The sequence below is a fragment of the Sabethes cyaneus genome, chromosome 2 (genome assembly GCF_943734655.1).
Source record: "Sabethes cyaneus chromosome 2, idSabCyanKW18_F2, whole genome shotgun sequence".
Taxonomy (NCBI): Eukaryota; Metazoa; Arthropoda; class Insecta; order Diptera; family Culicidae; genus Sabethes; species Sabethes cyaneus.
This window is the reverse complement of record NC_071354.1, coordinates 218,811,067-218,823,108: the sequence shown is the minus strand read 5'-3', so window position 1 is coordinate 218,823,108 and position 12,042 is coordinate 218,811,067. Positions and strand designations below refer to the sequence as shown.

Here is a 12,042-nt window from a genome sequence, read left to right as displayed (position 1 = left end):
TTTCCGTTTTGCGTCTTTATTTACCGTTTTGCCTCACTTTCCGGCCCGTTTTATCTCTTCCAATCTTGCATTTCTGTTTTCGGACGGACGCCGCTAATTCCTTTTCTATTTTTTTCATTTTCTCTGTTTTGTTCTCTCTCTTATAAAATAAACTTTTCTTCTATTTCGCCCAGTTTGTTCTCATTTTCTTTCTAGTTTTCCTCATTTTCTTTATTGCGTTTCCTTCTTTTGATTAATTTTCCAGCTTTTCATTCAATTTTCTTCGTTTCTCTTCCGTTCACCCTATTTTTCTGTCCAGATTTATTTTTTTGTCTCGTTTTCCTTTTTTATTGCGTTACTTCTCGTCTACTTGCTTCTCTTTTTACGTCCTTTTTACAATTTTAGGATTTAAAATGTTACCGCTGCGTAGCTCTTACCCCACAATGCCCATGCAGGAAAGTGCATACAAGGGAACCAGCAGAGTAGCGTTAATAAAATAAATATGTTTGTATTATTTGTTAGTTGTACTTTGGGCATGCGTTTATTTGTTTATCTATTATTGTTAAAATTATTTGTTTATTATTGTTAATTTGTTAAAACCTAAAATTATTATATATATTATTAAAAACAGTCAGAGCATAAAACCAATTAAAGTAAATATAAATATAGGGACAAGACATATTAAAAAACTCCAGTTGTTCGATAACGTTTAAAAATGATATGTACTAAAAATAAACATAACCCACACCCCGATCGATGCACTGCACGAAAGTTGCTGCACAATGCACCACACGAAAATCGCTGCACAATGCACTGCTGCAAGGCGAAGGAGGAAGTGGATTTTGGTGGCTAAGAAGCTGAAGAGTTCGAGAAGTTCTTCTTGATCAAACCGTCGACGTGTGAAGACACTAAAAACTACGAGATTAAAGTGAAAAATTAGAAGTAAAAATCAAAGTTAAGACTTAAAAGTTTAAAGTCGTAGTCACAATTAATCTGGCTAAAAGCCACTTGCTTACTTGAGAAGTGCATTAAAAAAGTAAACCGCACTAAAAGGACGAGTCAGGTATCTACCACGAGGAACTAATGAAGCATCATTGGACATATTGGAGCATAAACCTAACCTCAAGCTTCTCTCCCCAACAATCCACCAGGACCCGTTAATATCCGGCTGCATTCCCGTCGATTTTCCGGGCAACAGCCATCCCAACCGCATCAACGGTTGCATCGTAGCCTTCGAGGTCGTAGACGTCCAACAGGAGCTACGACGGGCTGCGATCCGAGCGACACGGTGTTGCATTTAGGACGTGTAGCAGAGCAGCAGTACCGCCAGCGGTGAGCAGCAGCGAGGACGACCACGTGGATTGGATCGGATTTTGTTCCGTAATTGTATCGAGTGAGTTGGTGTTTAATAAACCTAAACGTTAAAAGTGAGACAATCGTTTGAGTTTTTGATTCCGAAGTAGGCCCGGAGCCGACCCTGAGGACCTTCGAGTCGCTCACGGCCGACTGGGAGACAAAAGAGGTCTTGGGAACCCAACCCCAAAGAGTCCCCAGTGGTTCGACCAGGGACTAGGGGCTTTGGACTCAGCCCTTCAGGCTGAGCAGAAACGATTGAGTAGTAACAAAAATTAGATATGAAATCGGACTACAAATTGTACTTGAGGTTGGATATAAAATCAAAGTCGAAATTGAACTTGGACATTGGACATTAAATTGAACTTGAATTTGGATCATTTCTGTTTCTTTTTTCTCTTTTCCAGTTTCGTTTTTCCCTCGTCGCTGTTTTTTTCTGTATTGTTTTCTTAGTTTTTGTTCTCATTCTTTCATTTTTTACTGTCCCGTGTTTTCTTCAATTAACTATGAACGTCCTAGTTTTTTTCGTGCTTTCTGTTTCATTGTTCGAGTCTTTTTCATGTTATGTGCCATTTTTTCTAATTGTTTGTCCCGCCTTTTCTCTAATTTTTCATTCATTTTTTGTGAAATTTTCTTTCCTGTTTCCCATCTTAACTCTTTGCTCTTTCCTTCCCAACCTACAATGGGAGTTTTATTGTACTCTTATTGCGGTTTTCGTGATCAATTTTAGTCTTGAATGTCATCATAAGAGTGTAATAAAACCCAGATTGCTCCTTGGGTTGTTCCATTTCCATTTTCAGCATTAGGCTTTTTCTAAAAAAGTGAACCATAAACATAATAAACGTAACAAAAGAGGAGAAAATACGGGACATCTAAAAAAGGTGGATAAAAATGGAACACATAAAGATGAAAAACGAAAAAGAAAGCAGGTAAAAGAGTTAGAAAAAACTGAAAATGAAAACGGAAAAGAGAAGCAAAAAGAAAAGGAGGAGAAAAGAAAAATAAATTACCAAAAAATGAATGAAAAATTAGAGAAAAGTTTTAACCGAAAGCAAGAAAAAATGGGACACGAAAAAAAACTAGGATGCTTAAATAACAAATAAGTAGGGGAGATGCATTAGCCTTCGCCCCCTCCCCAATCTTTCACCCCCCCCCCCAGGTAAAAGTTGCTTTTATTATATATCTCAACCTTTACTGTTCCGTGTTTTCTTTGATTAACTATTTGTTATATGAACGTCCTAGTTTTTTTCGTGTTTTCTGTTTCATTGTTCGAGTCTTTTTCATGTTATGTGCCATTTTTTCTAATTGTTTGTCCCGCCTTTTCTCTAATTTTTCATTCGTTTTTTGTGAAATTTTCTTTCCTGTTTCCCATCTTAACTCTTTGCTCTTTCCTTCCCAACCTACAATGGGAACAACCTACAATTATTGCGGTTTTCGTGATCAATTTTGGTCTTGAATGTCATCATAAGAGTGTAAGAAAACCCAGATTGCTCCTTGGGTTGTTCCATTTCCATTTTCAGCATTAGGCTTTTTCTAAAAAAGTGAACCATAAACATAATAAACGTAACAAAAGAGGAGAAAATACGGGACATCTAAAAAAGGTGGATAAAAATGGAACACATAAAGATGAAAAACGAAAAAGAAAGCAGGTAAAAGAGTTAGAAAAAACTGAAAATGAAAACGGAAAAGAGAAGAAAAAGGAAAATAAGGTTAAGAGAAAAATAAATTACCAAACAATGAATGAAAAATTACAGAAAAGTTTTAACCGAAAGCAAGAAAAAATGGGACACGAAAAAAACTAGGATGCTTAAATAACAAATAAGTAGGGGATCTGCATTAGCCTTCGCCCCCTCCCCAATCTTTCACCTCCCCCCCAGGTAAAAGTTGCTTTTATTATATATCTCAACTTTGAGGCATTGTAAAAAAATGTGTGACTCAAATAAAACATAAAAAATCAACATCAAACATCAAATTTATTTACATTCTACATCAATTGCGTAGAATTTTGTAATTTATTTATTTTTATATTTTGAATTTTAAAATGCCGCCTCTATTTTCACACTAAACACTATTTTCTTCGGATGTAGAAAACTGAGCTTATTTTTAAATGCTGGGAAATAGTATAAATAAATGATATTTATGATACGCTTTATCTGTGCTATATTTTGAAATAGCACAAAAAACGTTTTGAAGTGCATTAACGCGTAATAATGGTGAATTTTAGAGAGATTTTATTGTTTTTAAAAGAGGGCGAAAAATAGCACACAAAAATTCGATGGTGTTGGGCCACTGAAGGGGGGGGGGGCGAAAAAAAACCAAAGAGATTTTTTAATCGAGCAAAAAAAATGGGTTTTAGGTATTTTTACTTTTAGTTTAAACATAAAAACCAAATCTATTCTTGCTTTTAATAAATACGTTGTTATTTTTCTTTATTATTTTTCTATTTTTCAAGTTTCGGAAGTTTTACTGTTTGAACTTCCATTTCTATTTCGTGCTAAAACCAAACTAAGTTAGCTAAACTTTCAAAGTTATTTGGAAATTAGGTTCTAGGGGCAAAATATAATACATTTACCCTAATTGAAAAAAAAAACACGGAACAGAAATAATAACAAGCGAAAAATATGAGAGTAATAAACTAAGAAAACAATACAGCAAAGAAGAAAACGAAGAAACCGGTACTGGAAAAGAGGTAAAAAGTAACAGAAATGATTCAAATTCAATGCCCTATGTCAGTTACTATTTCAAGTAGAGTTCGGAGTCAATGTTAATTGCAATTTGAAATTCAATTACAAATGTAATTCAAAGTCTAGTTTCAATTTAAACTTTGATTTTAAGTCCAACTTCAAGTACAATTTCAAATTCGATATTACATTTAATTTTATGTTGTTAAAAATCGTAAAAAGGACGTAAAAAGAGTAAAACGCAGACGAGAAGAAAGGTGCAAAAAAAAGGAAAAACGAGACAAAAAATTAAATCTGGTCAGAATAAGAGGGGGAACGGATGGGAAAAGTAGAAAAATGAATGTAAAGAAGAATAAATGAAAAAGAGAATCAGGAAAACGGGCTTAAACCAAAAATATAGTACGTGACAGAAAAGCCGGAAAAGCAGGACGTAATAAGAGGAAGAACGAAACCAAGAAAAGTTAATAAAACAAATTAACGAGAGAGAAGATAAAAAACAAAACAGAAATGGAAATTTGAACAATGGAATTTCCGAAAATCATCCTAAAAAAATTTCTTTCGTTTTTGGCTTTTTTCGTACATTTTTGCATGGAAAATAATAATTTTAATATATAAAAGCAAGAATAGATTCGGTTTTCACGTTTCAACTTAAAGTAAAAATGCTTAAAACCCTTTTTTTCTCGATTAAAAAAATCTTGTTTGTTTTTCGCCCCCCCCCCTTCAGTAGCCCAACGACGACACCCCATCAGTCATATATACGTTTGCCATACGTACGATTGCCATACAGACGAATGCCATAATGTATGTTTGCCATAATAGACGGGAGCCATACAGACGAATGCCACAATGTATGTTTGCCATAATGGACGGGAGCCATAATGTACGTTTGCCATGTTGCCATTCATATTTTTGATATGGAGACCCAGAACTACACTTCGACCAGTTCATAGCTTAAAGGACCAGCGCGACCAAGTCGCAAGAGGTCTAATCGATTTAGTTTAAAAAAAAAGCGGCTTTGCCGCTTTTCATTTTATAGAGGTTATCTCGATGCGAGGACTAGGGAAAACTAACTAGAGGTAGAGGTTCCTAGGTAAACCTAGGAAAACGAATAGACTTAGCCAGATGTGATTTCTGCGGGAGGGGGGGGGGCTGCCCCCCCGCAGTGGCCGGCGGGTCAACGGCGAACACTCGCCGTTGTCTGTGGTCGGCTCGCCCTGAATCATCTAGGAAATGTTGAATATATGGATTATGGCAAACGTACAGTATGGCTCCCGTCCATTATGGCAAACGTACATTATGGCTATCGTATTTATGGCTCTCGTCCGGCCACCTTTGATTCCCATGTATGTCCATCAAGTCGTTTTTTATTTTTTTTCCTTTTTTGCTGCTTTTAATTTCCATTTTAGAACAGGGACGAGTCCTGGGTACAGGGACCATTTTGGGATAAGCTCCCATCACCACACGTAAGAGTCCGTTCTAGGGATTTACCTCGCCCAAGATCGCGTTGCTTTTGAAAAGTGTGTCTTATGTGGTCCATATACGTTTCATCATCATCCAACATTAGACAAAAAACTACAAGGTATACAGCCCTAAGGGTTGTACGAAAGGGTGACGTAGGACTGTGTCATATAATACTCATTATATTGATAACATGTTTTAATCGATGAAGTATAACTATGTCTGATCATTAAATCAAAGACTAATGTAAACTGCATTTCTGGCATATGCATATTTGAGTATTTGTGAGTATCATTGTTTGAGTGTTTATTTGTAAAAGAAGAGCGAAATATTCTGATTTTATTCTTCATTGAATCAATGGTGGTTTTGAAAAAAACCGTTTGAAATTGTTTGGTGGCCCTGAAAAGAACTATGTTTGAGCAGATAGCACATCTTAAAAATCAGTACTATAATTACTGTTGCCAATAAATAGATGGATGTCGCTATTCGGTCCTTTAGACTCTAGGATGATGGTTGCCCGCTAATAGAGGAGTGATAGGAAATACCAAATCACTGTAAAGTAGAAATGAATTAGTTTTATCAAAAAATATAAGAAATAAGAAATATAAAAATACAATACTTATTTATTGCTTAAATTTAAGATAAGCAATTTATGAGTTGTTCGGGGACCGATTGTAGGAGTAAACTGTTAAAGAATGCCAGCAAAGGGATGAATCGATAGAAAATCGATTTCAATATAAGCGTCAACTATGTGGAACATAGCATTATGTGACTATGATTAACATTTGATGATTGCTAACAGATTTGATACTTACAAAAGATTAATTTAAAGTATTCAATGCCATCACAAATGGCCCCAAAATCGCGAGTTCAAAATCAGGCACCGTGGCTCGGTTATCAAGAAACAGTAAATCGTGATAAAATAAATTTAGCTGCCAATCGAAAAGGGTTCATCGGGAGCGATTGTTGGCATCTGTAAAGGCGAATGACCACTGTTGAAATATATGACTTAAATAAATAGTAGGATGTGAAACTTACAAAACTTTCTAAGTTTTAGTATTTGTTAACAGAACAAATCAATTCAATCAATCAATTCAATGTAAGTCGATACTGTTAAACCTTACTTACTCTAGGGCTGTGGTAGAAAACGATCGTCTCGGCTTTATCAATTTTAACTTGATAGCAACGTGAACTGAGGACGATGATACGAAAAGTACGACACGTACCTTTTCGTAGACAATACCGGAATATTCCTCGAAAAAGTAAGATCGATGCATGAACCTCCCAGGGTTGTTGCCTGTCTGGGATCAGTCACGAGATCAAATTTCATCCATTCCGTCATGAAATTTACCAAATCGCTATTCTCCTCTTTAGAGATATCCACATTGAAGTCACCTGTCACTATTGTTGGGGTTTCATAATTCGAGTAAAACAGATGTCGAGTTAAAAACAGTTGTATCAGTTTCAGTGACGTATTCGGTGAGATATAAACGGCGAATAAGATTGTTTTGCTTCCGTCAATAAACAATTCTGCAGCGCAGATATCTCCAAAATTTTCCGCGTCTAGAAGCATAGCGTCATGTACCTCACTCGCTTTTATAATTTCGTGTTGGGATGACATAGTTGCAAATTCACTTTTCACGAAAATGGCAACTCCACCAGCACGTTGGTTTTCTCGTTTAAAATGCGTGATACAGGTATACCCTGCAAAAATAGATAAAATAATGCGTAACAATTATTGAAAGAAATAGAATGAATATAACGAACCTTCCATTGCTAACGATGCGTTATTGTTTGCCCATGTTTCGCTGAACGCAAAGACATCTGCCAGTCTAAGAACGGGATCAGTTGATACATCTTCAGAATGAGCATTGAAGCTCTGAATATTTAGACTAACTAGCACGAAAGAATGGTTGCCGCTGGTTACGAATTCAATCAGTTCATCCCGAATTGTTACCAATCTGTGGTTCTCTAGTCGACTCATCTCTGTACGCAATTCTTTCATTTTGGGAGTATTACTGCCCTTCGCATGGTGAAATTTGAACGAGTTCGTTGAGTTTGTTAGGTACAAACCTTGCAATGAACTTACTCTCGACATCGCAACATATACTAACTGCTGCTCCTGACTTCTGTCGTAGTCGACAACGACTTCTGAGAATGTTCCACCTTGCGATTTATGTATGGTGAGTGCACAAGCACTAACGACGGGGAATTGAGCTCGTTTACATTTAATAGCGCTGCTAAGTTTGATATTGGCGGATCGCTTACTGATAGGTGTCCAGTCTTGTCTGAGTACACCGGGCTTCGAAAACACTATCGGCCTTGACTTGATTCGAAGTTGAGCGCCAACTGTGTCATTCTGAAACTTGAACCACAATCGACAGGCGGATTGCTCTTCAGTTTCTGCGAACTCAATGAACATAAGCTCGCCAATCGCACCATTTACAATGCCGTCTGCTACTTCCACGTTCGTAGTTATCATATACGACATTCCCACAACCAATCGTAACATGTACGGAAGGCATCCGGTTTCAGCGACGCTCATGCGATATAGTTTGGTGCGGGCATTCGTCAGCTGGGTAGCATCTCTATGTCCAGTTATTACATCCTCAGCAGTATGATCTAATCCTTGCCGAAGACTCAATGTTTTCTGATTGAATGCTTCTACATCGGTGTTCCTATGGAATAAGCGAATTGCGTTCGGTACATTTTCCTGGCACCATTCAGCTGTACGGAATCTCCCCTCAATGACTTTAGTCTCGTCATCCGATAATTGTTCGCCGTTTCCGATTTTTGTGAGTATGGATGAGAATTCAGTGTCACTCTGTCGCATAACTTGACGCAGTGGGAAGAATTTCAAAGACTGCCAGAGTGAAGCACCTCCTAAGGAATTGTTCACAGGTTTAAACGGGGCTCTAGCATTTACTGGCGGTAACTGACGAAAATCTCCACATAGTAAAATGTCTTTTCCGCCAAAAGCATCATCATAGTTGCCACTAATATTTTGCAGTCGCGTATGAACAGTGTTCAAAATGTTTGCACCAATCATGCTGATCTCATCGATTATAATTAGCTTAATATTGGCAAATGAATTGCGATACAATTGGAGCATCTCGAAACCTAGCTTTCCATGATGCCGCCGATCCATTGTTATATGGAAAGCGGAATGCACCGTCGTACCACCAATAGCTACCGCTGCCTTTCCGGTAGATGCGCAAGCAACATAGGCGTTGTTTAGAGAGTTATGAGCTTGACTGAAGCGGTTATATGTCTCCATCACAATACGAAGCGTGAAAGTTTTGCCGCACCCGGCCGGCCCGGTGAAAAACAATTGCAGCGGTTTTCTGGTTTCATCGAAACAATGGAGGCTGTCGATAACGTGAAGAATCAGAGCGCGCTGTTCCGGATTTGTCTTCCGCATTAAACTGCAATATTCTTGACTGGTCATTACCGAGGTGCGTTGTTTAATGACCGCCGATAAGGCGTTAGTGGGTAGCAGTACAATATCATCGTCATTTGGTTCCATTGCAATGGTTCTCGTGCACTCAGCACGCTTAACATTAGCATCCGTTTCCTGTACACCTGATTCATCCTCAATACACAACCGCAAATACTCGTCAACGATATGTTCAAGATTGAGCTCACAATCATATTGCTTGCGCTTCGCTAGAATTGCTGCTTCGTTTTGGTCGTAGAGTTGAAGAAACTTGTTATTGTCGAGAACATCGCACATTTCATTCCGAAATGGTATAAACAACACCACCATCTCTCGCTTATACTCAAAGAGCTTTGCCATCTCGTAGCCACACCACTGCAGTATACGGGAAAAACGGCGGATCTTATATGAATTAGTACCATTTCGTTCTTTTGTGTAATTTGCTGCAAAATCGGCTAGACATACATCATCTAGACCGAGCCGCGCTTCATACTTTTGCACGATATTTAATGTCCAGACATCAGTTGAACTGTCGTCGATTCCCTCTTCATCCATTCGTGCATTTCGCTTTCTTGATTTCGTACGCTCATGCGGCCACATCGTTGGTATGAATTGTATCGCTCGACTTGCTTCTGACATCGGTTGACGTAAAAGATACCATGCCGCCTCCTGGGCCGACATCTCCACGGAGTTGAGCATTTTGATGCTCAGTTTCTTCAGAAGTTCAGTATAGTCTTGATCAGGAAATTGTTCTTGTAGTGCGATAAGATCTCGTTGAAGGCAACTTATTCCTCGATTGGTTTTGTTCACATATTCGACAACATACGCAGCACACGAATATTCATCCAATATAAACTGCAAGTCCATATTCGAGAGCAGATTTCGAGCTATCCACGGATTAAACGAGTTTGTCCAAAGTTCAGACATGGATCGTTTGAGCAAAACAGTGGGACGGCGAATGGTTGCACGGATAACATCGAGGTATTTATCCATTGTACAATTACATTCAAGAAGAAACGATTCCAGTGTGTCGAATGCATTTGTATCTAGTACTTCGCGCATTTTCTTGGCCTTTCTAACCAACTGATCGCGGCGGCTATCATCCGAAGCAATAGGAACGAGTATCCTGGTTTGGTCCATGGGCCAATAAGGAATGTTGAACCGACAGCGGTTTTCATTCTTCTTATAGCAAGTGAATGTATGTTTATGAACCTAGAATAAACAAATTGAATATGCCGAAGTACAACACATGGACAGTAGATTTACCTGATAACCATAGGTATCCGGTAAATCCTCGGCCTTGACGGAACAGAGTTCATCAATCAACCGCACGGTATCGGTCATATTCTCTCCGACTGCTTCACGTGGGTCATTTTTCAACCATAGCAAGATATGCGCGTGTGGACTACCCCGATGTTGGAATTCGATCCGCTTGAAATAATCAACTACTTGATATTTTCCAAATATGTTGTACTTTGGCGACGTTAACAGAATCATAATCGTGTCCACAAGCTTATTGAAGTATGCGCAGCACGTAACCGGATCATTGTTGACCAATGTTGCTCTCTGTAAGGCAGTCAATTCCTGCATTGGATTTGTTAACTCGGTGTTATTTTCTCTTTCGGATAACCGGTATAGAGTTTTGAGCAGGTGAGGCCACTTTGTTTCGTTCGCACTAAGTGTTAGGAACATCGTAGGCTTACCAAGTTGGCGCATCATGGCAAAAAGATCCCTTTTCCTTTGCTGCCAGTACTGGACTGAGTTCGGAATGGTTTTCAGGAACGATAGATTCCGGTTAATGCATTGCTCCATAAATTCCCTATTCTGAAGATCGCCGCGAGTAACATTCGCGGTGCCCATACACTTAAAGGTGCATTGCAATCCTTCCGAAACTCGTAAACGAAGAACTTTCATCGCCATGTATAATACGTGCTGTGGCTTTGCTCCTCGTCTATCACAACGACGAGTTTCGCTAGAAGCAATCATAAAGTACGTCACGCGTACGCCTGGTCTAAATTCACGCGGACAGCCGAAATAAATGGCAGGATATGACAGCTCTTCGCCATGCTCATCATAGATTATAGACAAGGGGATCTTGTTTTGAGCGGGGGCGATTTCTAGGCATTTGTCTTCATTCCATAAAAGCGTTTCTTGTTGACCCAGTAGCAACTCTGTTTCATTATCGAAATCAATGGTTTCCAATGCAATCCGATCATCCGGAGCACTGTTATCTAGATCTTCTATTCTATTACCGTCCATAACGATACCGTATCTGCGGTACAATGGCGTTTTAACTAAATACGTAAGCCAAGCTTTAACTACCGATTTCTTAACGAATCCGGACAGGTAGGAAGACTTGTGTATCACATGTTTTTTGATGAATACATTAAACGCTTGATCGTCGTCAAGTTGACGAGGAAGGGAGCGCAACATCTCACCTACATCTACGGGGCAATTGATTACTTGACCAACAATCGAGTAACTACCTGTGATTAAAGATTGTGTAGACGAATAATAATGAAACTATTAAAGCATTGCAGCTTACCTGCAGCAAAGCGCAAACGACGTATTTGCATGAAAGGTAAGCGAGGTGACACTAACCTTTCTGCAATAGGATCGAGCGGCGGTAAACCCGTCGGTACTTGCGGATAGGCAAACCCATTAGTTTTAGATAATGTTGGAATTTTTCGTTGTTTCAGATTGCTGCGACAAGTTTGGCATACTTGAAATCCATTAACTGATTCAAACGATCCACTCTCTTGCAATACTGTTGCAAAATCTTGTGTTATAGGTTTCAAATCGTTAACAAACCATAATCTGTCACAGACACTGCATACAGCACCGAACTCATTTTGTATGAAACGTTTAGCAAATTCCTGGTCAGCACGTTCAAAATTCGATGTAGAAACTTGTCGAATTCATCAAACGCCATCAAGTAAATGAATAATTAGAATACATGTCAAATCAAAATATTGATACGAAGTAGACTGTGACGATTGAATATACAGGAATATGTCAAAGTCAGCGCATTTAATAATACTATTACTAGTTTGTTACAGATGAATCAGTGTACTGAGTCTAAAATGTTAAAGGTTATTTAAATTCTTTAACCTTTAGGTTATTTATATCCAATTC

At 38.5% G+C, this 12,042-nt stretch overlaps 1 protein-coding gene across 1 annotated transcript; it reads right to left on the bottom strand.

The window, feature by feature from the left end:
* Nucleotides 1-1,238: 1,238 nt before the first annotated feature.
* Nucleotides 1,239-11,569, bottom strand: LOC128736657 (uncharacterized). Its single transcript, XM_053831146.1, has 6 exons — nucleotides 11,509-11,569; nucleotides 10,174-11,393; nucleotides 7,561-10,119; nucleotides 7,239-7,494; nucleotides 7,107-7,175; nucleotides 1,239-1,393 (listed from the first exon to the last, which is right to left on the bottom strand). The coding sequence occupies exons 1-6, from the start codon at nucleotides 11,567-11,569 to the stop codon at nucleotides 1,239-1,241; spliced, it is 4,320 nt and encodes a 1,439-aa protein (XP_053687121.1).
* Between the last annotated feature and the right edge of the window lie 473 nt (nucleotides 11,570-12,042).